The sequence below is a fragment of the Cydia pomonella genome, chromosome 25 (genome assembly GCF_033807575.1).
Source record: "Cydia pomonella isolate Wapato2018A chromosome 25, ilCydPomo1, whole genome shotgun sequence".
Classification (NCBI taxonomy): Eukaryota; Metazoa; Arthropoda; class Insecta; order Lepidoptera; family Tortricidae; genus Cydia; species Cydia pomonella.
This window is the reverse complement of record NC_084727.1, coordinates 8,015,287-8,042,569: the sequence shown is the minus strand read 5'-3', so window position 1 is coordinate 8,042,569 and position 27,283 is coordinate 8,015,287. Positions and strand designations below refer to the sequence as shown.

General features: G+C 37.6%; 3 protein-coding genes across 5 annotated transcripts in view; 1 reads left to right on the top strand and 2 right to left on the bottom strand.

Moving 5' to 3' along the window:
• The window catches only part of LOC133531769 (insulin-degrading enzyme), a 44,065-nt gene extending 33,172 nt beyond the window's left edge, over window positions 1-10,893 (bottom strand). Inside the window, exons 1-9 of one of the 3 annotated variants that reach the window (XR_009801594.1) lie at window positions 10,373-10,893; window positions 8,311-8,490; window positions 7,818-7,906; window positions 7,472-7,557; window positions 5,221-5,342; window positions 4,939-5,108; window positions 4,030-4,152; window positions 2,430-2,632; window positions 1,176-1,261 (exon numbers count right to left, since the gene is read on the bottom strand). Coding sequence is in view for 1 of the 3 variants with exons in the window: in XM_061870158.1 (XP_061726142.1) it covers window positions 1,176-1,261; window positions 2,430-2,632; window positions 4,030-4,152; window positions 4,939-5,108; window positions 5,221-5,342; window positions 7,472-7,557; window positions 7,818-7,906; window positions 8,311-8,456 (1,025 nt within the window). In the remaining 2 variants the exon portion in view is untranslated. The remainder of the gene's footprint in view (window positions 1-1,175; window positions 1,262-2,429; window positions 2,633-4,029; window positions 4,153-4,938; window positions 5,109-5,220; window positions 5,343-7,471; window positions 7,558-7,817; window positions 7,907-8,310; window positions 8,491-10,372) is intronic. The other 2 variants (XR_009801593.1, XM_061870158.1) reach the window with 2 other exon arrangements.
• Window positions 10,894-11,454: 561 nt separating this feature from the next.
• LOC133531587 (zinc finger protein 175-like) lies at window positions 11,455-16,145 on the bottom strand. Its single transcript, XM_061869893.1, has 5 exons — window positions 15,892-16,145; window positions 14,719-14,863; window positions 14,038-14,163; window positions 13,263-13,397; window positions 11,455-12,869 (listed from the first exon to the last, which is right to left on the bottom strand). Exons 1-5 carry the CDS (start codon window positions 16,033-16,035, stop codon window positions 11,719-11,721), a joined length of 1,701 nt encoding a protein of 566 aa, XP_061725877.1. The 5' UTR covers window positions 16,036-16,145; the 3' UTR covers window positions 11,455-11,718.
• Window positions 16,146-17,134: 989 nt separating this feature from the next.
• On the top strand, window positions 17,135-26,482 carry LOC133531772 (zinc finger and BTB domain-containing protein 41-like). Its single transcript, XM_061870163.1, has 6 exons — window positions 17,135-17,521; window positions 18,658-18,772; window positions 20,477-20,605; window positions 22,219-22,359; window positions 22,792-22,943; window positions 25,112-26,482. Exons 1-6 carry the CDS (start codon window positions 17,381-17,383, stop codon window positions 26,096-26,098), a joined length of 1,665 nt encoding a protein of 554 aa, XP_061726147.1. The 5' UTR covers window positions 17,135-17,380; the 3' UTR covers window positions 26,099-26,482.
• The last annotated feature ends 801 nt before the right edge of the window (window positions 26,483-27,283 follow it).

Below are 27,283 nucleotides of genomic sequence, written 5' to 3'. Positions count from 1 at the left end.
AAAACAGCTATTTTCATGTGCTGCCGGCTCGAGTATTTAAATGACTTATATTTTTCTGTCGGGACAGATTTAAAAAAAAATGAGATAGAAAATGTGCCTTAAAAATGTCTCAGATTACTGACAAAAATTTGTTTGGTTTGAAAATGCCATCACAAAATAATCCGCAAAATTCATTGTATGAAAAATCGAATTTCGTTAAAGTTCTCCATACAAAACGCCAATTTCATAGGTAATGACGTAATATTTATTCAAGACTAAAGAAATGAATACTCGAGCCCGCGTACGGCCGCGTGAGGAGAGTTTGTAAGGCAGGTTATGGACTTTACTTCGAAGTCAATAAGGGTCGTAATAGGTGATTTTACTTTATGCACTAGAGCATAAAAAGCAATATTATGCCGCTTAGATGCAACTTAAACACGAACTTTACTGAGAAGTAAAATAGTATTTTATACAATCGTGATATAAGAGCTTTTCAGTCGAGTACCGTGTTTAGGCAACGAAGCTTGCTGAAGTGCCTAAGTAAGGTAAGATATTTAACCGCTTGATTTTATCACTATTGTATGCAATACTTTTTCTACGAGTCATCTAAAATAATACTTTTTTACAATAATACCTAAATAATTAATGAAAATTGGGAAGTATTTCAGTAGATAAAAATGAAGTACAAAAGACATAAACGCGCGAAGTCCGGCGCCCGCCCATACCCCTTTTAGTCTTTTTCGGAATGGCGTTCTAGTGTTCAAAAGAAAGTAGCTAAATTTGAGCAGCAGCGTCTGGAAGACCTAGATGCTAAGCGTCATATCCGCAAGACGCGACCTAAGCCCTCCTACACATACACCCGCAACTCGACTGGACAACTCCATTGCGCATCGTGTGACCGCATCTTCAAAACAAAGTTTGGTTTTGCGAGCCACATAAGGGCATTTCATAATCCGGACAAGAATTGTTGATGGAGTCGCCATTGCCGGATACGGCAAGGAAGGAGTAGTAGTCTTTTCTATGGGAGCGCGGCGGCACGTGATTGGTCAATTATTTTATTGTTGACTACAGCGTATCGAAAAGAATATTATAGTTGAGTTTGGAGCCCATACATGAAAAGTAATTATAGTTTGGTATACGAAACCTTAATTCAACCATTACAGTCGACGAATAGAAAACTACATTTCTTTACTTACCTATTGCACCAACCTCTGGCCTTCAGTTCTGCAAGCAAGCTCCCTGGTCCCTCGTGGCCGAGCAGATGGGACAGGTAGTGGCCTGGCTACGGACACAGGCAATGACAACTCATTTATTTGAATTTTTAACAAACTAGAATCTAAAATCGAAATTTAAGTTTTGTAAGACATATTCTAAATTCTTTTTCGTCGCTATTAGCATGTTTCGAACCCACCGGGGGTCCTTCTTCAGAATTGAGTGCTAGTGTCGGCTGCACTCCGTGTACTGCGCGCCGCCAATAGCGACGAAAAATTCAAATCGTCTAAATCTAAATATTTTATTCTAATGAAAGCAATAAAACGTTCGAATGTTTAATCCGATTACCGTTTTTTTTGTAAAAAAGCCCTTCTGTTTCACAATCGGTATAATTGTAGGCTATCAATCAATGTAGCACCAAAATAACGTTTTTTGGGTAATTTCTGTATGAAACATAGTTTTTCTATCAATTTAGCGCAAACTAATAGTCGAAAGTAGATAGATGCGCACATATTTATGTAGTAATAGTGTGTAATGACTTCATAAAACGCAATTGTTTTTTGTATGGAAAGCGAACCACCTTAACTTAACTTGCCCTGTTAATATGTAAGTTTGTTGGTGTGTTAGTGTGGGTCAAATGTTGGAAGTTAAATTAGACCCACTTCCCGATTTCCGATTGAGCTGAAAATTTACATACTTATGTAAGTCGGGTGAAAATGCAATATTCGATATCGAGCTGATCTGATGATGGAGACAGGAGGCCATAGGAACTCTGTGATGAAACAGCGCAACCTATTGGTGTTTGAGGTATTCAGAATTGTTTCGACGACTATTAGTTGCCTGCGGTATGAAAAGTGCAATCAGCGAAAAAAGCTTGTACAGTCAACGTATTATATATCGATACGGACAAAGTGCCAAAAATATGTACACACGACCTTATTGCCTACATATTAAGGTAGTGTGTGCATATTTTTTTTTTATATACCACGACGGTGGCAAGCAAGCATACGGCCCGCCTGATGGTAAGCAGTCACCGTAGCCTATGGACGCCTGCAACTCCAGAGGTGTTACATGCGCGTTGCCGACCCTTTAAAAATCTGTACACTCCTTTTTTGAAGAACCTTATACTGTAGACCCTCGGGAAAACCTCGGCAGGCATATTTTTGTCACTTTGTCCGTATCGATATTTAACCAAAAATGATATTTTTGGGAAAAGCTTTTGGGTCTCCAGTACTCACCCCGCTCTTGTAATGTTTCCTAGTGTCCGGTATAGGGAAGTCGATGGACAGCGAGCGGAGGTCCTTGACGGGCAGGCAGTAGGCGCGCTTGCGGCGCAGCTCCGGGGGGAACGGGTGCTGCGGCCACGACGGCGCCGCCACCGACGTGTCCGCCACCGCGGAGAACAGGGGCACCACCATCGCTTCGAGCTCGTCTAGAGATTCTGAACAATTGTTCAAATATAGGCACTCTAAATTTGTTACTTTTAAAGTAATTTGTAGAGATGCAACGAATAGTGGCTTGGCCGAATACCGAATATTCGGCGGAGACATCGGCCGAATAGCCGAATAATCGGCCAGAAGTTTTACCTACAATGATGTAACTTCGAACGCGCGCGTGCATGCGCTGTGCAAGTGGCAACTTATTTCTCGCTGTAGGCAGTCTTTGATAGAATTGGCGCTTATTCTGCACGACATTGCGGTGCGTTAGATTTCGTCGTGTGTGTAAAAAAATATTTTGTATTCTTTTTCTCAAGTTTTTGTATTACTATCTATGAATATAAAGGTAGGCTGACTTGTAGTTTGTTACTTTTTATACCCCTCGTTTGCCGTTATCTACGTGTTAACGTACTATTCGGTATTCGGCCGAATAGTGAAATTGTGGCCGAATAGGCCGAATACCGAATAATAGCCGAATATTCGTTGCATCTCTAGTAATTTGACGGATATATTGGCTACGTGAAAAGTGGTGGGGGTAAGTAAAGCGATCCCAGCGCATAAGGTGGTAAAAATTAGAACTAACTTCGGATAGCATCTTTAACATTTCGTACAAGTCATATGGCTCGAAATGAAACTTTAATTTACATTTACTCCTGAAATGTTCATTTAATTTGTATGGTGTAAGGGACCATTGTAACCTGTATGAAATGCTTAATATAACTAACGTATTCAATTTGATAATTATTAATACTGTATCCGTGTCACGTAAAAAAAGTTAAGAATAGGTATAGTAAGTTATCCTTAAAAAATTGACATTAGCCGGGTCCACACAGAGCGAATATACGCCCGAGGCAATTTCCTCACGCCAGAACGGCCAGTGTAGACGTGCCTCGGCCGAGACGACGCGCGCGTTTTCCTCGCTCGAGCGGGCCGCCTCGGCCGAGGCACGTCTACACTGGCCGTTTTGTGCGTGAGAAAACTGCCTCGCTACTTAAAATGTAGGTGCAGACTCAAGAATATTATTTTGTGACGCTAGTATTCGCGTTTGGGAACATACATACATACACTACATAAGTCTAGAGTAATGTATATTAGATATAAATACAGAGATTTAATGCTGAAAGATAAATTAAGTTTACCAATCACCTGTAAGAGCTGTCGTTGTAAATGGACTATACTAACTCATACATAGGGTCGATATTCAAACGATAGATACAATAACAGCTTCGAAGGAAAATATAACTAAGTATGTAATAATAGTATTAATCGAACGCGGAGTGGCTTATTGTGTTAAACATTGTTTCAAAATTAAAAGTGAATAAATAAACTTTTAAAAAGACTAAGGAAGAAGGGGCTGAAGTAATGATTTTACAGTAGGTTATGATCTGAGATACTACTATACCTTTTCCGATGACAGCTAGCGTCATTATGTTGGCAGAATACCAGGTGTCGTGAAACTTGAGGAGTTCTTTGCGAACATCTATCCCTTTCGCCTTGGGAGTGGTTTCTAGCGTCTCACGGTTACCTGTTCAAATAATACTAATATTGAAATAATATATGTATAGTTGCGATAGCAATACATTAAACTATTTCATACAGATAACTGTCTTAGCAAATGGTGTTCAAAGGCAGTATTTTTCGAAGTTACAAGCGACTGAATGCACCTGTTCAAATTTGAACTGAGATATTTATCTAACCCATGTTCAAACTTGAACAGTTCAATTAACATTTGTTCAAGGGTATATGAGATGAATTTGCATTGGTTCACGCTTGAACACGATATAAGCACTTGTTCAAATTTGAACAGTCCGGTTATCACAGTTCTTAAGGTTATTACGAGTATTGTACATTATTTCAAGCTTGACCAGTCGGTTTATTTACAGTCCCATAAATCAATTTGTCAAAAAGGCGCAATTTTAAAATTATAATGGGAGATTGTATAAATTTTCCGCCTTATACTACTGACAAAATTGTTTTTCCATAATATATAATAGTCATCATACCAGTGCCGAACTTATGGTATGGAATGGATGTTTTTTATCCGCCGTGCTTTTGTTCAACTGGTCGTCCCGCCATCAAAGTAGCAACCGACATGACAACTCTTTGTAACACTTAACAGGCTTTTTCCAGTTTAACATTGAAAAAATGTTTCTGTTTTTTTAAGTTCAAAGATGAACTCCGTATGTTCAAGCTTGAACATTTCAATTAACATTTGTTCTAATGTGAACAGGACTATTTCACACTTGTTCAAGTTTGAACGCGCCACTTTAGGGTAAAGAACAGAGCTATCTAACAGCGCCATCTGTCTTACCAGTGCCAAACTTGTGGTATGGATGTTTTTTATCCGCCGTGCTCTTGTTCAACTGGTCGAGCCGCCAAGTGTCTGAAGACGTGTTCTTCTCATGCTCAGAGTTGACCGCGCTCAGCTCGCGGCCCGTGGCTGACTCCGTGAAGAGAGGTGCGATGAAGAATTGGGCGAAACTGTAATAAATGTGAACTCAAAGTTGAATGTAAAATTGTAGACGTTTGTGAACAAATGTATTTGTGGCTGTTCAAGCTTAAACAGGCTGTACGCTAGTGCGTTTGTGCTTACATGTCCAAAGATTTTCCCAAATGGTCCGGTAGCACGTCGAAGTAGTACGTCGTGTGGTCGGACGAGGTAGACGCGTTCGAGGAGCCGCCGTGCTCAGAGAGAAACTTGTTATATTCGTTTTCCTGCAATATGATACAAACGCGTCAAAAATTGTGCGTTCAAGGCCATGTTCAAGACTTTTCAATGTTGAACATATGTGTTCGTAGCGGAACAAGTATGTTAACTTAGGGGAAAATATTTTAAAAAATACATGTCAATGTCAGGCGAATGGTTTATCGCTATTTTAGTGCTAATAGTTCACTAAAGTTCTATCTACATACTTTAATACTATACGTTTGAGTTCCAGTAAACAAATTGGTGATCTATTGCAAATTAGATGACGTCAAAATGTACTAGTCTTAGAAATAAGTCGTAATATAATCAGTGGCGGATTAACCGAACAGCAGAAAAAGCATATGCTAAGGGCCCCGCGCCTAGGGGGGCCCCGCACTCCGACCCTGACCATGCGACTTCGGCACGCGGAACCGGCCAAGTTCAAGTAGAACTCGCACTCCGCGGATCCTGTACTATCACATTTTATTTACAATGTATTTGTTTCGTAAGTCAGTAACAACATTGATCAATTATTATTATTTGTTATTATCATATATTTTTCTTTATGACGATACCAAATTAAAATAATTTTTAGGCTTACGCAAAGACTAAGAGCAGAGTTTAGCATAAAACCGAAGGTGCAGTGTCTCAAAACTTTTGTGCATGGCTAAGCTGCAGGAAACAGCAGAGCTCGGAAACGAACAAAAGAAGATACTGTGTTAAAAACATATTAGTGAAAAGCAAGGAAGGATGATTTATTTATTTATTATTTCAAATAACACATTGCACCTTACAGCTAATGCCTAATGATGATCAGCTTTGAGCCCGTAGTAGGCCAAAGGACGCGCTCCTCTACGGCTGGCCGAGCGCCTAAAATATGCCGAGTTGCTGCAAAGCCGTTATAAAAAGAAAACAGCGGGGCTATGCAGGGCTTTGTATTCGCGTAGGCCGGGTGTAAAGCCCTACATAGGGCCCGATACCCAAAGCATCGCAGCAAGTCGCACTTTCGAGCAAGAACTCTCCGAGCATCAGGCGAGCCGAGATCACATTGGTTCAATTCCAAACTCTGTTCTCCTGCAATTCCGCCTTTGCATGGTAGCGCGCCGCGATAGAACGCTCCGGGCCTCCGCCCTTATACGGAACTCGGCCTACGGCCTCGTTCACACTCTGGCATTGGTTTCATTCTAGGCTCTGCTTTCCTGCAGCTTGGCCTTCAGCTTCGCACGGGAACGCTACGATATTCAGCTCGTGGGGCTCAGCCTTCGGCCTTGTTTTTTGGCTCACTTAGCCATTAGTTCCCACTTCTTATTGTAGATCCGACTCACGTTTCACCTATTTTTACAAGCTTTTATTAAACTTAATACCTAATATTGATGTTGTTAAACAGTATCCCTACATGCTTTTATTTAACTTGCAATACTCGTAAGTTGTTCAAAATCTGCAAACTATTTTTTTGACCATTTGTCAAAATTTGTTGTTAAAAATTCACTTACTAGGGAAAAATCGGTGACAATACAATGTTGATGAAAACCGAAGGTTAGGAGGAAACCTATATAGAAGAAAGGAACTGTGATAAAATAACAACAACTAACAACTTCATTAAGATTAGGCACTTTTATAACGGCTAAATAAAATAAATATTTTTTTTTATTTCGGAGCGATTATTTCTGAAAGTAATAACTATAATAAAAAAGGTTTTTGGAGACCGTTATTCGTTTTGAAAGACCTTATCCAACCATATGCCACACTATAGGGTCAAAGAAAAAATATTTTGTATGGGAGGTACCCAAATTTTTGTATAGTTTTTATTTAACCGTTCTGTCGCAATGCATGATTTATGTATCCATGCCAAATTACGGCTATCTAGCACTAACGATCGCGGAGCAAACCCTCGGACAGACGGACATGGTGAAACTATAAGTTTCCAGGAGACTACGAAACCCTAAAAAATACACTGCATAATATGTTAAAAACTAATCGAGAACGAGTCGAAAAATATTAAGACATCGTAAAAATGTTGTGATGGTACTGAATCCTCGGGGTGCGAGTCCGACTCGCACTTAATCTTTTTTTTTTTCGAAACCAGGGGGCCCCGCAAGCTATTGTGCTAAGGGCCCCGCGCCTTCTTAATCCGCCCCTGAATATAATTATTTCTCACCTCTGGATATTTTTCTGTTCCTAAAAACAGCATGTGCTCGCAAAAATGAGCCAGGCCTGGCAACTCCTCCGGATCGCTCAAATAACCTGGAAATTAAACAGCCAATAAACCATTATGTCAATTAATAAGTCATCTTCAAATGTACTTAATATGCCTCACCATAAATAGTATAAAGACGAAAATCCTAAACTTAAAATGACAATAATACTGTCATGTATATAATCTATATGTAGACATATTGTTCTGTGTGTGACCGCTCTATATATGGCGACCCAATCTATACGGTCTAACGCCCCTATTGAGTTGTGAATGCGGTTGTACTTGTAACGATGTTTGCATAACTTACCGACATTAACGTCGAGCGCGGCGGCCGACTTATCGGTGGTGGGGTCACTCACCAGGAGGATTTTCAATCGGTTCGAGAGCTCTAGGCCTCTGAAATAATACAATATACGATTTTGATTAGTAAAAAAAAGGATAAGTATATGAAGTAGGTGACCTCTTACAGCAAAAGGTATGATAATCATTACTCATAATACTGCAGGTTTAACAACTTTCAGCTAAAAACAAAAACGTAAAATAAAATGCCATAGGTAATATGTATTGGAATTCCATAAATTCGGGTACTTAAATTCAAACTTTTCAGCTTTCAATCACACTAGAACTGATTGTCAAAACTAAACAATCTTAATATTTTTATGGAACTGCTTTGTTTAGCAATAATTCGTTTTATTTTATTCGCTGATTGTACGAAATGTAACCGAAGTATATTTAGAAGAGACTATTAAAATAATTTTAAACAAACAATACTTAATACGATAGTACAGCAAAAAGGTTACCTGTACTCTCTCTTATCCTCTTGCGATTTTATGATATCATCATAGCGCTTCGTGACCGCAGGACCCAGCGTGCCGGGGCTTCCGGGACTCCCAGGGCTCCCGTGCCGGCCCGGGGGCTGCCGCGGGGCGCACTGTGCCGAGGTCATGTTGGAGTGCTTGCGCCGCGACACGAAGCCGTAGCTGTAAGGAGCGGGCAGTTTGAACAAGGCTGTGTAACGGTTGTTTAAAGTTGACTGCTTGCGCCGCGACACGTAGCTGTAAGGGCCGGTACAGACGGACTGCAACTCGACTGCAACTTGTATGGGAACTGCATGCCGACTGCACTCCAACTGCAACGTCGACGTGCAGATCCCATACAAGTTGCAGTCGAGTTGCAGTCCGTCTGTACCGGCCCTAAAGCATGCAGGATATTGCGTGTTCAATCTTGAACAACGTTGTTCAAGGTTCAAATAGGTATGTTCAAAGTTAAATATGTGTCTGAATTTAAAACAGGATGTTCAACCACGTCATGTTGGATGCCAACGCCACGAAACCAAGCCATGCTCGTCAATCCGACAGTTAGGGTCTTCAATGACCCTCTCTATAATACGGCAGTTTAACGAAAGCGGATTACAGAGCAGTTGCATTGTTCGGTAGTGTCACGTATTAGTTTTCGTGCCTTTATTTCCCATACAAATCCACTAATCCCGTAGTTCCAACAATCCGGCAAAGGAGGGGAAAAGTCGGGTACCGGGTTATCAAGCAGCTACTATATATTGTGTGTTCAAGCTCAACAAACGGTTTTAATGTTTGAACAAATAAGTTCAGTTGCTCATGTAGATATATTAGAAAACTCACAAACAAAATATTGTATTTGTATTTGTTCTAAACACTTGGTTTTAAATCTTAAATGTTACTAAACATTATGGACCATTGTTGTCTATTGAAATAAATAAATTGAATTGAAAATGGAATAATACTGAAATTAAAATGACATGATCTGCAAACAAACCTCCTACAGGTTTTGCCTATGATGGGTCTTGTATTAAATTCTAGACTGCAACTTATTTATTTATTCAATTGAAATGATATTACTGTGGGATGAACATAGATTATTTTTCTGGGGGAAAATCAAACACTAATGATGATTACATGAAGATGAATTGTTCTTCGTATCCTAGTGTTCATCTTGCCCCTCCTCACCTTAGGTCAACAAAAATATCGATAAAACATCCATATTTAGCATGTGCATACAGTACAAGGCTACCAATCCCTGGAGACCACTGGCGGTCCTGGAACCAGCCAAACCATTTTATAACCAAAGTTTGTAAGCGATTGCCCCTCTGTAACATGTAAGTTACATGACATTATTTTTTTTCATGTATAAGACTGCCTTAATGATTGCACGGAGCAGTTGGGAGCCAAATGTGCCCGAAGTTTGATTGAAATACCAATATTTCATACTTTGAATGTGCTACAATCCATGACCATATTGATTTATATTGGAACAAGCCCAAAGTAGGATTTATTAATCAATTTACCTTTGGATGTTTAATGATGATGAATTTACTGTATCTGGCGTGTTGATATAGTAGAATATTCAAAGTTAGAAAATCTAGTTTGGAAATAAGTCAATGTTGTTCCCTACCCACTGTAAATGTTGTATTGACTTGTGAAAGAGACCTTGAGGCTTACTTACAGAATACATTTTTGAGTTTTTTTTTATTGAGCATATTTGCAGTACATTAACAATTGTGTATCTAACTGCCTTTAGAAGATGTTAATTGTATTTTTCTGATACAATCAATAAACTTAAATATGGAAAAGACTTACAAAATAGTGCTAGAATTATATGATTCGATCAATGACTCAGTCACAGGCATGTAGGCGGTCTGATGACTGTCATCAGATGGGAATGTATCATTATTGAATAAAACCCATCACAGTTATTATTTCCCTACGAGGAGCGCTAATGTGACTAAGTCGGAGTGCATTTCAAGGACAGATCAATAATTTAGTCACGCTACATTACTATTATAATTATTATTTTGTACTGTCAAGGACAAACCAAGAAAAAACTTACCTGAATCTAGAATAGGGAAAAACTTCGCTAACTAAGTAATAAAACAACACACAAGCAACGAAGCTGTTTAGAGTGTTCTTTTAGTGAGAACGATGTGCTACGTGTGGTTAATAACGAACAAATTTACTGATAAAAGCGTAAATTCTGATGTAAACCAAGACTAGTTAGAATGGACGAAACATAACCTATTGCAGCTGGCCCGATATGCCACGGTCGGTGAGAAGTTGTGGTAACCCACAAACAGTATTCTTCTCGATGCCAGTTTGAACAATTTAACTTAAAAAATATAATTATTAGAATTAATTTCGTGGCCAGATCACGATGACAATGGAAGTATTGACTGACGTGCCTGACAGTGACGTTTCGTTTAGTTTTCTTGGCTGCCATATTTTGCATAGGCAAAGGGATCACTATTCTGCCCCATGATTCTGCAATGAATTAAACCGGCCATGAGCATGTCATGATTATTAATCTTGCCCATCTTGTAAATGATGCATGCAGCTTCATGCTTGAGGATGGTATTCCAGCTGTCCAATTTCTTTGTCTAGTATGTATTTGCATCTCACATTTTGCTTAATGAGAAAGTGAGACGCAATGCACATTGAACAAAGAAATTGGACGGGTGGAATTATTACATATTTGCTGTATTTATTATTCAAAGGTTTTTTTAATAAACTCACACGTCAAGATCAATTACCTTCTTTCTAATCCTAAAAAAAAGAACTATAGGCATTTTGTATATGGATGTATGAAAATAAAACATCATTGCAAATGTATTAGTCTTATTTTATTACCCAAGTGTCATCCTTTAGCCACGCCTTTAATATGTATAAACTTTGTCCCAAAACGTCTCGCCTACCTTCTCTGAAAAATCACCGGGCAGCCGCCTGAGATGGTACAGGTGGTAGAGCTATTCAGCTATAGCAAACTCTTCTTGTGTGGCGTTGGTTTTTCATATATTACAATACCGGAATTTAAGAGTATTGTTACAAATATTGGAATTCAGGTATTGATTTTTTTGGTAATATTTCATGCATAAATGGTGACGAAAACTGTAAAATAGTTGAAAAAGAAGACAGCTGTTGGTACAGAAAATGTTTTTATTGTGTTATTAAATTTTGTAGTATGTGTAACAAAACATTAGCAACGGACTGTTTCCATTGACTATATAAAACAAAATAAGGTAAAAAGAGATACAAGTTTTGAATGGACATTTTTAATACCGGTATTAAATCCGGTATTGAAGGTCAATTTGGGGTCTCGATACCGGTATCGAGAATAGTACGATATTGAATGCCCTGACTGTGCCCGTCATTATAATTCGAAACACCGAAACACAACGACGGCTACTCTAATGATTGCAAACTATATTCAACGTGATGAGTCTTTATATGCCCCTTAAGGCTGCATTTCTGTACAAAGGCCTGTCCACACACCGCACAAGCGAATCTGCGGTCATTATTATGTATACGCATATGTTCTTTGAGTGTTTTCTTCCTAGCGTAAGATTTTTTACAAACAGCACATTCGAAGATTCTCTCACCATTGTGTTTTATCATATGGACGGTCAGTTCATTGTTTGTGAAGCATTTATACGAGCATAATTGGCATTGGTAGTCTCTCTCTTCTAAATGATCTCTTTTCATATGTCTGGATAAAGTGTAGCGTCTATCAAAACTTTTATCACAAACATTACACTTGTATTGTAGTGGGGCGACATTATGTATTTGTACTAAATGTTTCTGCCGTCGGAAATATTCCGAAAATCTCTCAGGACACTTAGGACATTTAAATCTTTTGACCAACTTATGTACAGTATCAACATGATTCTTATATTTCTGCTGCGTTGTATAAACTTTCTTGCAAATCTCACAAGGAAAACTGCCACCGACATGCATGCTTTTTATATGTACTTTCAATCTATATTTAGTTACAAAACCTGTGCCACAATCTTTGCAAACGTAGTTTCTAAAATGCGTGTTCATATGTCTTTCTATCGACCCGAAAGTCTCAAAACTGAACCCACAAAGTTGGCACTCGTAAACATTATTTTCAGATAATTTGAAAGGTATAATTCTATCAGTAAATTCTAAGTGCAGTTTCTTCCCGTGAGTTTTAGTTAGATGTGATTTTAACTCGTTTAAATTAGGTATGCTCGCTTGGCAAATTGAACATTTTAAATCTGTCACATCCACATATACAACTAAGCTTTCTGCTCCATACGTGCTTAAGATTTTCTTTGCTTCACTCTTTTTATGTTCATTACTTTGATGGTCTTTTAATTGGTCTAAATTATCAAATATATTTCTACAGTAAAAGCAAGGGAATCCAGATCGGCTTTTGCTTTTAAAAGGGGTTACATTGGAACACTCAAGAATCGTTGACGCATTGATGATATGAGCATATTTCTCGGTGATATAGGTTTTTCGAACTTTCGTCTTTCTGAATTCCGGTTGGTCGAGGAGTTTCGTGAGCATTCTTGGGAGTATCAACTTTCCTGTAAAAAAGAGAAATAAATTTAGTTAGCTTATTTTTCAGTTACTCGTGGAAAGGTTGTGCACATAGTCAAGTCAGTACTTGAAGTGAGAGTCAGTAGTTGAGTGGGAAAGTACTCCGGAGGAGGAGGAGAAATTCTTTTTTTTAGGGTTTATCTATTGTGTTGCAGAATAAATCGTCAGAAATAATAAAAACAACAAAAATCAACCTTGCTTTGGTACTACTATGGTTGACTATGGCTCTGAAAATGTGGTTAACAAAATTTATTGCACAAAAGAATGTATGGTTCTAAAGGCGGACTTAATACCAAAAAGCATTCTCTACCAACCTTAAGGCAAATCAGAGATTAGTCGAGATGTTAAATCTTTTTTTCATTACATTGAAACATACTCACCCCGCAGCTGATCTAGATGTCGAACATAAGCAGTGAGCGAGGTGTAGAGGGAGTCCCTCGTAGGTAACGCCCGGAGCGAGCCACGAGGGAACCGGGCGATCAACTTGGCTTCGTCGGACGCCAGCTCGGGTAACTCTGAAAATGGTTTTCTTATCATACCCCGTTTTTTAGATTAGAAATTTTGTAGATATCTTTAGATATTTAAATAAAAGTAAACAAACAATTTGAACATTTTCGGGTAGTTATAACATTTATTGGTTAACCAACCAAATACAAAATCGCCTGGACCTGTCACTGATGAACCTGACTTTAACCTACATTATTTGATCATGTAATGTTTTCATCTACCCTCAACTGACTTAAGGAGCCATTTGACGGTAGATTTTGTTTACTTTTAAATATCTAAAGGTACAGAGTATAGGTTCGCATATATATATATATATATATATAATATTGCCAATCTTAGAATAAATGGGGTATAGAAAATGAGAAGAAAAACGGAAAATATACTGAAATTGCACAGTATGTTAAAGCCATTCTTTCTTTTGAACCTTTACATGAAATATTTTGACTTTTTTTGCTTGGAACACTATGATAACAATGCAATATGGAGGTAGTTGGTTATGGTCATAAGAGCAAAACAACCTCCTTTCTCATTGAGTTTGGACTAGTTATAATAGCCTCGATGAGACGTCTATCTTAAAGTTGACGATTAAATCTTCTTCCCAAATTTTTTTTTTTTTATAACAAATATTTTGGTTGTGATAAATCTCACCAGGCTGATGTTGCGAATGGTTGATAAGTGGTACATCTGAATCGTAGTCTCGATCGTGGTCACTGGCTTCTTCTTTAACGTGTGTTTCGAGCTTTATATCCACTTCGGTATCAGTATGTTCACCCACTGGAATTATAAATAAAAATAAAATAACATCACTATATTTATTTCATGAATTATTTATTTAGTTTTGAAAATCATTAAGCTAATAGGCGGGTCCATACGTGCGAGACAAGTTTCCTCGCGCGCAAACCGGCCAGTGTAGACGTGCCTCGGCCTAGGCGGCGCGCGCGTATTCCTCACCCGAGCGCGCTCTGTGAGGACCCGCCTAATGTCATTTTTTTTTTACATCACATCAATGGCAAATAATCTTGGTATAGGGCTTGCATGATGATAATGATAAGTAGTGTTACAGTCCTACAAGGAACACCTTTGTACAGTCAAAGATATGTTTACATTTTTCGCCTTATAAAAAGAGAGTGCAAAAGTGTAAACATATCTTTGACATCGACTGTTTAAGGCATGGCGGCAAGTGTTTTGATTGGATAAAGTTTTAGTTTTTATTTTTAGTTGTACTTCTAGCAATTAAATAAATATGAAACATTGTATATAATAATAATAATAAGATTCTTTACTGTGCACAACGAAAACATGATTAACAAATAAATAATAAAATCTAACCGTTAACAAAGACAGTCTCCTGACTGGCAGCAAGCACCAGCTGCCTCTCTGTACTGACCACCATGGCTCGGAAGCTGCTTGCATCTCGGAGACGGTGCACGCAGGACGAGCATATAAGTGAGCTGATGGAGCCTGTGGTTGACATCTGAGAAAATAGGACTATAATTAAAAAAAATTATTAATGTCATTTCAAATCTCGAGCAGAGCCCAATTGGGCAAGTAAATCCATCTTACAGAACACCGCAGCTAAATAACACTAGACCCTACTCATAGTGTTGTGTTCCTGCCAGTGAGTAAGGTTATAATAATAATAATAAAGCCATTTATTCCGAACTATATACATTTCAAATGAGTTTTTTAGCATATCCCTCAGTTCAATGTGCCGTAAGGCATAGGCCTCCTCCAACTGTCTCCATTGGGCTCTGTCTGCAGCAACCCTTAGCCAGTATGGCCCCAGAGTCAGACGAATGTTATGTTTCCATCTTGTAATTGGATGTGCTTGCTTTCTAGTACAGCCTCTAGGGTACCATAGAGTAACCCGTTTGCTCCATTTTTCTATTGGGCAGCATAGCATTGTAAGGTTACCAGAGCTTAACTAGGGTGTGGAGTGTTAGGGTAGGCATTGCGTATGTAACACCTCAGGTGTTCAAGCGTCCATAAGCTATGAAGACTGCTTACCATCAAGCAGGCCGTACGCTACTTTGCTAACAGCATAGTATAAAATTTTTTAAAGGTCCTTGTATGTATTCTTATGGTGAATTTTCTAGATATTTTTCTATTATTTCAATTTACATAGTTACTAACAAAAGCTTCGAAATTTTATTTGATTTATCTTTCGTAAACAATTATTCAGATTTGACTGCTTTCATAAGTGTTTTTCTTTTGGATTATAGAAAACTAGCCGAATGTGATCCTAAAATGCAGTTTTTTTTTAATTCAGCACCACCAGAAGTTCGGCCGTTTTTTGGCCGAAACCAACCTTCGACAGAAACATCATTTTCATGCCGAAACCGAAAATTCAGTCGGACACTAGGTCAAAGGCGCTGGTGTTGTAAACTAGAAACATAAACAATTCAATTAAGTATTTTGGCTCGCGTTTAAATCCGACGGACATCGAAAATGGCCTGTACACTATACAAACACGATTTTATATAAGAAAACTTTTTAACTTACGTATAAATTAAAGCATTCCATGAACATATTGTAATAAATCTCTCGAACACCGTTAGTATAGTATTCCTTCATTATGTCCTTGTGGTGGCCTTTGGACAAGCAACATCGACATTCCCCGTACGAGTTAGGTATAGCAGTCTCCATTTTTCTATTTAATTTACTAAAATTGCAAAAAATAACTACATAAAATGAAATCGCTTCTTTGCTTCGCTTGGATTTATTGTCAAATTTGACATTGACAAGTCCTAGAGCTGCATGTAAAATTGTAAACTATAAAAACAGCTATGGGTTCCGTTTGTCCGGTACGGAACCCTTAACAACTTGTAATTCAATATATGTATAATTAGTATTAATATTATATCGAGAATAACTAAAGTTCATATAAATCCATCTTTACTAATTATGTTTTTAATAATGCTTACTATTGTTTTTAATCTAACGTTAAAAAGGTAAATAAAATAAATCGATCGATTTAGTTTTTTTTATTTTCCATTATATATCGTAGTACAACACTACAACTGCCATTTTTTTAGGGTTGCCACGTTATAAATACGATGATTTACGTTATCGTCCAATGTCACGCTACAACTTAAGACGAAAGTAGAGGAGTCGCGCGAAATCACCTTTTCGAAACGGCCGTCCTCTTTCCTCTTAATTATTTAACGATTCTATCACTGCAAGTTACCCATAATTAGCGACGATCACAAACTTATGAGTCTTAAAATGACAAATGGATCGAAGAAGACAATGTGCTTATCAGCGACAAAGACGCACCGATTGCGAACATAGATTAACATAGCAAAGGCGTCATGCTAAGTTGCATTCATTATTTGGTGTCATACATCAATATAAGTTTTGACTCATTGATATAACTAATATAATACTCTAATTTCATGTCCACTTTTTACAATACTGAACAGTTTCTGTTTAGCCCAATGGTTGACTGGTAGAGAATGCCTTAAGTAAATTAACATACAAAATACTTCATATAATCAGGATTAAACTTCACATCAGGTAAGTTCTTTTAATTCTGTAATTATCTTGTTATCCGTTTTATTGTAGACGGAAACAAATTTCTTTACCATATTATCGTTCTTGGAAGCGCTTCAAAGACCTCATAATAGATCTGTAAAGGTAGAAACGTTCATAATATATCTAGAGGAATTTACACGGCTGCCTATCCATTGGAGTGGAAAGAGGCAGCGGAGCGGTTAGCGAGTTAAAAATCCACCAATAGAATTTCATAAAATCTCCGCCCCTCTTTGTGCTTCAATGCTTCGCTCCGCTCCAGAGGCAAGTATGCCTCTAAATAGTTTAAATCAATAAATAAAACGATTTTTGTGTATATTTTTTAGTTTTAACATGGCAATAATATTGCGGTCAGGTAATCAGGTTATCAGTCATCAATGAACTCCGCCAAATTAAATATTTGTTTTGTTTTGATTTAAACTGGTGTAGTTTATGAAAATCATATGAAAATACTTGAAAAATGGACTCCATTCAATCTTTACACGGAAAGTGCCGTTGTTGTCTAAAGGCAGGAGAGCATCGCGACGTCTTTAAAGAATATTACTGTGATGGATCTCGTGAAGTATACTTCGATATATTCTTGGAATGTTTCAATGTTTTTGTAAGTATTTCACAATTGATATATCCTCATTATTTACTTAGGGCATCGAAATACTATGTTTACTAGACCAAATAGATTGTTCAAGTACTTACCTAATCTAGCCATGGGCGAAATCACATCTGCGAGGCCCTTTTCAATGTGTATTCCTAAGGTAATCAAAAGGTTGGCTTTGCGGGCCCCCCTAAGTGCGAGGCCGTGGGCGAGGGCCCCATTCGCTCACGCCTAGCTACTGATTTTATATAAGAATCTCGGTACTCAAGAGGGCCTATTTATTTTACAATACATAATAATAAACAGCTCATATTTTGACTAGTTTTTATTACAAACACAGCCTGATAAACAGTTTACCGACTAGAAATTTCGAAGCATAATTTCATAGATGTTTGATGTTTAAAACGACACTTTTACATTCTGTTCTATCAAAATTGCTGCCAACTTAGATTGGTCTAACCCAAGTGCTTCCCACTCCCACATCCTAGTCCAATAGTAGCTTTCTAGAATTTTTTAGACAAGGGCGTAGCCAGCCAGTGAACTAGGGGGGGGGGGGGGGGGCAAGTTGACGTTGAAGTCTACTTCCATGGGAGTAGGCAGATAAAGGCAGGGGGGGGCATACAGCTCAAATTTTATGCCCCTCTGCAGAGTTTGCCCCCCCTAGGGCCTCCCTAGACCTCCCAGCAATAACACCCGAAACATTAGGTAGAAAATAAAAAGAACTTGAAATTAAAGTATTAAATAAGGTCCATGTGGAGAAGACCATCGGTCAAGTAAGTCCATCAATTATAGCTCTTTTGTTGCTCTACTTACAGAAGGTCAGTAGATAGCTCTTCCTTTCTGTCTTAGAGTGAAGTATGTATACTGAAAAATAGGACAAGTGCGAGTCGGACTTGCCCACCGGTTCCCTACTTTTTAGTATTTGTTGTTATAGCGGCAACAGAAATTTCAACTGTCTACCTATCACGGTTCATGAGATACAGCCTGGTGACATACAGACGGAGTCTTAGTAATAGGGTCCCGTTTTACCCTTTGGGTACGAAACCCTAAAAAATTATGTATGCTGGTCTTCTCCACATTGATCTAATTTATAATATATTTATCTGATATTTTGTTAAAAAATTCAATATAATTTTTGGTTCCAGCTTTCAAAATCAAGTGACAAGAGTAACCTAATTTGTGTGGATTGTATTCGGAAATTGCGTGATGCTGATAGTTTCCGTAAAATGGTAGTTGATGCGGAGAAGCAATTGCACTTTGGTAAGTTTAGGTTTAGAGTAAGTAAAAGAGTAAATATTCTGTACAGTACATATGGTGCTACTTTACCGCACTAGTGCGAAAATTAGCATATTACGTTACTGTGTCGAACATTTAAAGGGCCATATGTACTGTAAAACGTTGTACGATACATGTGCGAATAGGTAATTCGCAACTCGTGTCGATTTAAAACACGACCCCACTCGTTTTGAATTTCTTATTTTTCGCACTTGTATCGTAATGTACTATTTTTCAAACTTGCTATGAAATGATGACATGACTTACGTCAAATTAGGTCCGGAAAAACTACATATCAGGTGCGATGAGTGAAGATGATATGTAAAGCAATTTCATACTGCCTTACACACCTAGGACTGTAAAGCAACCTTCTTTTGTTTTTAACGTCAAATTGTGACACAACGTCTTGGCATCCAACCATCAACTAGCTTCAGTAAGCTTGGTAGTTGGTACGGTGATGGCGCAGTGGCGCATCGCGCAGGCGCGCGGTCTTACGCGCGTAAGGTTGTACACCGCTGGTAGAGTGGCGAGCCGAGTAGGTCGCCACAAAACAAATTGACTACAATTTTTTGTTTTAATTGCAAGTTTGAGAAAAGCACTATACATATCTCGGCGAGAAACGGGGTTGCCGGCCGCGTATCTCTATCCAGCTTCGCTATGCTCAGCCGTATATATCTACTTGGCCTGCAACCCTACGTTTTCCGGCCTCTATAGTAATGTACTATTATTGTGCACCATGAAGTTACAAGAAATACACAGAAGACGAAATACAAGTTTAAAACCAGGTAATAGGAAATTTAAGTCCATTACAACTTTGAAGGGGTAATGCGGGTTTACATATAAATCAACAAACCGAAGACAAATATTTTATATATATCTTTAAAATAATCATAATCATAATACCCTTTATTGCCGAAACTAAAACAGTATTATATTACATTTACAAACAAAATTACTTAAAACCTAACTCATCGAATTGTCCGGATTAGTGTCTTCGGACACCTAGGACTCTCCCAGCAAAATAATAAATACATACACATACAATAAATACATATATACACATATACATACACACATATATAATCATAAATATAGGCGTGCTTGTGTCGCCGCAGGTACGAAGTTACACGAAGTTTCGTCTTATTTATCAGACTACAGTGAAATTAACTGGATATTGTAAGTCTTATACATCAGACCACAGTGGTTAAAAGGTTAAATCTTTAAATCTTACATTCTGTCCATAGGACATATGAACGTATATTATATGTCACATATATTTTGTAGTGGATTTTTTTAGTTTTTTTTTACCACAGGCCCTTATGTCTAACATAAAAGTTTTTTTTTAATTATAAAATTTATGTACCTATGTATATAGCTCTACCTAAACTGTTGTAACAGATGTAAAAAATACCTAAATCAGGAAACAGTTTTTTGTCTTTGCCCTTTCTCCAACGCCACGTTGTTCTCCTTTTGAACGCCAAGAACACTTAAAGGCGTCGTTACTAGTCGTGCCCACAGCGCCAAGGACAACTATAGGTGTTATGGCGGACGCTGTCAAAGTAACCTTCACACTTTCAAGTAAGGTTTATGTTAGCTCGCTTGCGCCCGGGAGCTTGGCGTTTGAGTGATGTTAGTTTTTATGTCATTAGCGTTCAAAAAGTTAAAAATATTGATGTTCTATGTTTACAGTGAAAGAACCAACAGACCTTGAGAAAAAGCAAGAGTTGGCTTTTGAGGTGGAGCTTGAGGTACTGCGAGAAACAAAGCCAGAGCCAGATGATGATGATGACTACATGGATATAGTAAACAAGGACAATGGTGAGTTTTATACACATAATATTCATACAAAACTATAGGGAATATTACGCAAAACTCTGCGTAGAGGGCGCCACCAAGGCTCGGAACCGGTTCTTAAAATACCGGTAAATACCGGTTTATTTCGGTTTTCCTCCGAACTTTTATAAGAACGCGAACGTGTTAAGAACATTATTGTAACCTAAAAACGGTTTATTCGTAGACTGAAGCAACGGCCGGTCTTCCTGGTGGTGTGCCACTTAACAGACACCGACACAGGAAGAAACCGGTTTTTATTGCTCTAAACCGGATAATTTGTCAAAGAACTGTTCTCATTAAAAACGGTTTTTCGAGCGAAACCGAAATTAAAAGGGTTTTGCGCCAAGTACATGATAACGGTTTGGAAATTTAACCGGTTTCCGAGCCTTGGGCGCCACTAGCACAATCAGAGGGACTGCAAAATACGAAAATCGAAATTTCGTTATCTGCTCTCTATCACTCTTGCATATTCGAGCGATAGACAAACTGTTACAAACCGCCTTGATGCATTTATGTCATATTTATTCGCAACAAATTATCTGTGAAAACTTGTCAAAAATCTTTTTAAGGCATACTATGATTATGTATAAGTTACTCTATGGTTTAGAATGTGCGCTAGTGCTGCACTCTGGCGGCAGAACATTGCAGTAATACTCCCTATTGCAATGCATTAGCTTCGTTGAGCGATAAGCCAGTCTCTCTAAGCTCCGGGTTTGAATCTTATCAGAGCCACTGAATTACTCAATGTATTTACAAATCCAACTGCACACTCATTTCCAAATAAAAAAAAAAACACCGTGATATCACTTTAAACCCTCGCGTTTTATACGCAAAATTTGTAATTTTATCAGGTCGAAAGCAATATAATTTCATTATTTTTACCTTATGTAACCTTTTAACTGGTTTGCACCAGCTGTGGTCGCGGATGACTAACGTTCCAGTTCATATAAGAGGGGGATATTTTGTTCTCTAGGTGGGGGCAGCTGCCCCCTGCCCCCCCTTGGCGACGCGCATGAAAATAGTTATAAAAATGTTTCGGGTAGATCAAGTAATTGAAGTTACCAGTTTATGTTAATTGTCTACAGCACGACACAACACTCACAATATAATTGACATTTTGCTGGGACGTCAGTCAATGGTGACCACAGCGGGTGAAACCCAGTTGAAACGTCCACTAAGGTAAAAACAATGAAATTATATCGCGTTTGACCCGTTAAATTTTTTAAAACAAACATAAAGCTAAACTGCTGAACTTACATGAAAAGTTGAATGACTAAAAGCCTATATCTATAACATAAGTAAAGCTTGTAACTTATAATATCTAAGTTTAAATAAAAGTATGTATTAACAGTTTTGCAGTTATGTATTAACGCGCTCGGTCTGTCCTCATTCGTGCGCGTCGGCTGCGTTCGCATTGCGACGCGCACGAATGAGGGTAGACCGAGCGCGGTCTACACAACTTTGACACCCACCCGCTATCTCCAGTTACCCGTGATGCATGTAACTGCGTCGAAATATCGGGAGCTCAAAAATAATATAAAAGGTAATCACGGTCTATATCCCGGTCGATTTAAGTCTGGTGAAAATATGTATACCAGATCCTGAGAATGACAACGCTACGCTCGCACGCGACGAGGCTCGCCTCCGGGCGCGCCACCCGGCCCTGCGCGCGCTGCCCACCCGGGACAGCCTGTACGAAGTGTGCCCTCAATACGTCATGCATCTCGATGTGTTACAGGGTAAGATAGGACTCCTGTATCTATGGGTGCTACTACTTACTGAAACATAGCAGCCGGACATATTCAAAATTAAAAATATATTTACCCTTTAACAAGGCCGAGGAATATAATTAAGCATATTTCAATGGTTTTGAACTGCATTTCAAAATGATAAGGTTAAATTTTGAGTAATTTCTGACACCTTTATGCTCGTTACAGGCTTCAGAACAATACTATTTTTGAAATGCTTATGTAATGACCTTCATACAGCAGAGGCATACATTTATAAGGCAAATGCGTAATAGGTCAGTGCAGCAGAGGTACAAATGATTTTTTAGGTTACATTTTAAAACTTTGTCGGCATAAGCCTAATATGGTTTGGTCCATGGTTCGCGCTTGATTCACCCACTAAAGATGGAGGGCCTTTTAAATGAACAATTTTTTCTCTCACAGGAAAGGAAACTCGCTCAAAAGACATAGAACCCCTATTAAACCCAGAGGCTGAAAACAAGCAGAAAAACGACCAACGCCATGTCACCGAGAAAGTCGCTCACATCCACAACGCTTTACTAATTTTGGAGCACTCCAATGTTACTGCTTTCAAGGTACTTACAAAATGTATTACATATCACATACGGGCTTGCGCTACGAGAATGCTTTCTTATATTAATAACTTTGTTTATTGTAAAATAGATACCAAACTTATGATATGAATTAAAAACAGGTAACAATGCTTAGAATGTTAAAATACGGGTGCCGTTCAATTTTAATACAAACTTTTAGCATAATTTCATTTAACTACTATTGAAACTCATAATAAAAATTATGTATAAAAACAAAACATATAAAGTTGTTAGTCATACTAATTTAATGACAGAATGCTCTATAATCATAAAAACATTCTTCATAACAATCCTTAGGAATAATTTTACTTGTTATAACATACATTTCGTATAATAATTAAAATATAGTACTAAATTTTGACGAATGGTGACATAGTGTTCTATGATATAAATAAATATTATAAGACATTATTACACAAATTGACTAAGTCCCACAGTAAGCTCAATAAGGCTTGTGTTGAGGGTACTTAGACAACGATATATATAATATATAAATATTTATAAATACATAAATACATAGAAAACACCCATGACTCAGGAACAAATATCCATGCTCATCACACGAATACATGCCCTTACCAGGATTTGAACCCGGGACCATCAGCTTCGTAGGCAGGGTCACTACCCACTAGGCCAAACCGGTCGTCAAACTATACTTGGTGTCAATCAAACTATAAAATTATACAACAATCTACCTTTTCAACTTCAAAGCTGGTCGCCGTTAGGTACCACGACGAGCGAAGCGAGGAGGAGTGTTAGGTAGAACTGCGACCATATGGGCAGAACCATATGTCTCGGAAATTGTATTTTTGCTTGTTCATTTTCACTAGGCGTTTATATGAAGTTTATCTCAATCCCTTAGGAACCACAGAGGTTCCAACTCACACTGGCCGCTGCTTTGCGGTAAAATGATATATGTCGACAGACGTAAAGTACGGATGTAGGTCAGTTTGACGCTTAGAAAAATCGATTATGTTCCATGCAAATATAATGTTTAAGTTTTTTTTTATTAATTAGTAATTCAGTGTGGTTAAACTTTCAGCAAACTCAATCAAATAAATAAAGTTTATGAACGATTTGCCGAGGTTTGATTGTGAAACCACACCTTCAATATTATGCTGTTGGTTTTCATGAATAAAAAACGTTCTGAGTATAAAATAGTATACAGAGTGAACATTATACTGGTTGCCTGTTATGCAAATACATTACTATGCTACTAAACTATAATTACTTTCGAAATTATGCAATTCGTTTTTATTGTATTTGTTTTTATACCAAATCATAATTTCTGCATATCAAAATTATGCAATTCAAATTATGAAAAATGAAATTTCGCAAATTGTTATTATTAAAAACATTACACACCCTTAAAATACCTATTTTTTTGCTAGTGTAAAGCAATTCCACACCCAAAACCATAGGGTATGTCCACAAATCTGCAATCAAAAAGAGCATTGAAGTCTGCACCATTGCCCCAAAGTATAATGCCGTACGCCATAATACTATAGAAGTGGCTAGTGGTGGTGGTGGTGGTAGAACTAAAGCTCTAGCTAATCTCCACAACAACTAAAGAAGAGAAGTTCGCCCACACCACAACGCACAGCTTATAGGGCAATATAAGTTTCAATGTTTTATTTGCGAATAAATAACTAGAATTTAACCATGCGACAACAACAAACCTAGCTGTTATCCTTTTGTAAAGTCGGTTAGACTATATGAGAGTCAAGCTTTAAAAAAAAAGAAATAAATATAAATATTATAGGACATTATTACACAAATTGACTAAGTCCCACAGTAAGCTCAATAAGGCTTGTGTTGAGGGTACTTAGACAACGATATATATAATATATAAATATTTATAAATACTTAAATACATAGAAAACACCCATGACTCAGGAACAAATATCCATGCTCATCACACGAATAAGTGCTCTTACCAGGATTTGAACCCGGGACCATCAGCTTCGTAGGCAGGGTCACTACCCACTAGGCCAAACCGGTCGTCATAAGAAATATTCTGTTACTTACAGGTGTCTGTTTGTGTCTTTGGGTGTGTGTTTGTGTGCGCCCGCATGCGTTAAGTGTATATGTTAAATTTGCTTTTTAATATTTGGATACATCATAACTATATTTTCCATATTTTCTTATAGGGGAAAAGCAAGCAAGCAAGCAGAGATGGACTACCCTGTTTTTACTGCAAGGACATCTTCGACAATATCGAAGCGTTGCGAACACACCAAAAAGAACATAAGAATAGTGATATCAAGAAATCCTTGAATTCCCTCAGCCCATACTGTCTTGTTATAAATGTAGACATAACAGACTTAACTTGCACCCTATGTGACACTAGCTTAAATACTTTACAAGACTTTAAAAATCATCTAGAATCAAAACATGACAAAAAGTTTTACACTAAGCTAGAAGACAGAGTAATACCATTCAAAGTACCTATGGATAATAATTACATATGTCAAATATGTAGTCTAAAGTCTGAGAGTATTGGAGCAATAGAAAGACATATGAATAAACATTTTAGAAATTATAATTGTGATAAGTGTGACACGGGATTTGTAACCAGCCATAGATTAAATACGCACGTGAAAACTATCCATGTTGAAGGTAGTTTTCAGTGTGAGACTTGTAAGAAAGTATTTTCATCACAACAGAAGCTTAAAAGTCATGTCGATACAGTGCATAAAATGATAAAGCGCTTTAAATGTACAAAATGTCCGGAGCGGTTCACAGATTATTTTAGACGATATCAACATTTAGTTAAAATACATGGTCAAGCCGAATTAGAATATAAATGTAATGTTTGCGACAAAGTATATGCAAGAAGATTCATGCTATCTCAACATATGAAACGAGATCATTTGGAAGAGCGTTCTGTTCAATGTGAAATATGTTTTAGTAAATTCTTTGCTCGGAAAGAATTAAAGATGCATATGGTTAAGCATAATGGGGCTAAGACTTTTGAATGTACGGTGTGTAAAAAAGCATATTCGAGGAAGAAAACGTTGACAGAGCATATGCGGATACATAATAATGATAGGAGGTTTTCTTGTACGGTTTGTGGTCAGGCTTTTGTTCAGAATTGCAGTTTGAAGGGGCATATGAAGACACATCATCGTATGTAAAAATTGGGGAAAAGTGAAGTTTTAAACTGTATTTAGTGTCCTATATAAGTATTTATTCATATTGAATATCAATAAATAAATAAATAAATAATAAATAAATATTATAGGACATTATTACACAAATTGACTAAGTCCCACAGTAAGCTCAATAAGGCTTGTGTTGAGAGTACTTAGACAACGACATATATAATATATAAATATTTATAAATACTTAAATACATAGAAAACACCCATGACTCAGGAACAAATATCCATGCTCATCACACGAATACATGCCCTTACCAGGATTTGAACCCGGGACCATCAGCTTCGTAGGCAGGGTCACTGCCCACTAGGCCAAGCCAATCAATGTCATATTAAATTTATATTAAATTTTTGTCACAAGCATCTTGTTTTCTTTATGAAAATCTGTTACCCGCCGCTTAGGTCAAAGACATAATATAACAATATTATTATTTCGTTACATAATATGTAAATTATAAGTAAGAATATTATTGTTTCAAAAACGTTCAGATATGTAAGCAGTCATATTATATTACTACTATAGGTGTCATGGCGGACGCTGTCAAAGTAACCTTCACACTTTCGAGTAAGGCTTACATTAGCTTGCTTGCGCCCGGGAGCTTGGCGTTTGAGTGATGTTTGGGTTTATTACATAAAGCGTTCAAATGTTTAAAAAATGCTTCAAGAGGGCTCTCTTTACCTATATACTTACTTTACTCTTTGGTCCTTTAATCTTAAAGAATGTCAATTGTTAAGTATAATAAACCGGCCAAGAGCATGTCGGGCCATGCTCAGAGTAGGGTTCCGTAATTACTCTTCCGTCATATTAAGCTAAACTGGAGCTTAAAGTATGGTAGATTTTTAACCAAGGGATGAACTGTGGGTCTTTTTACTATGAAGGGGAAACTTTATGCGATAACTCAAAAACAGCTAAACTGATCATATCCGTTATAGTTTTCATTTAATGTTTTTCTTAAGCTCTATTTCCAAGATTTTTTTCATATTTTTTGGACCTATGGTTCAAAAGTTAGAGGGGGGGGACACACATTTTTTTTGCTTTCGGAGCAATTATCTTCGAATATATTCACTTTATCAAGAAATGTTTGTTGAAGACCCCTATTAGTTTTGAAAGACCTTTCCAACGATATCCCACACTGTAGGGTTGAAGCAAAAAAAAAAAAA

Coding starts and splice junctions, on each gene's coding strand:
- LOC133531587 (XM_061869893.1), bottom strand. CDS start 16,035: ATGGAGACTGCTATACCTAACTCGTACGGGGAATGTCGATGTTGCTTG. Junction 14,164..14,718: donor GGAGACTGTCTTTGTTAACG/GTTAGATTTTAT, acceptor TTATAATTCCAG/TGGGTGAACATACTGATACC. Junction 12,870..13,262: donor ACATCTAGATCAGCTGCGGG/GTGAGTATGTTT, acceptor TCTTTTTTACAG/GAAAGTTGATACTCCCAAGA.
- LOC133531772 (XM_061870163.1), top strand. CDS start 17,381: ATGGACTCCATTCAATCTTTACACGGAAAGTGCCGTTGTTGTCTAAAG. Junction 20,606..22,218: donor TATAGTAAACAAGGACAATG/GTGAGTTTTATA, acceptor TATGTATACCAG/ATCCTGAGAATGACAACGCT. Junction 22,944..25,111: donor CCAATGTTACTGCTTTCAAG/GTACTTACAAAA, acceptor ATTTTCTTATAG/GGGAAAAGCAAGCAAGCAAG.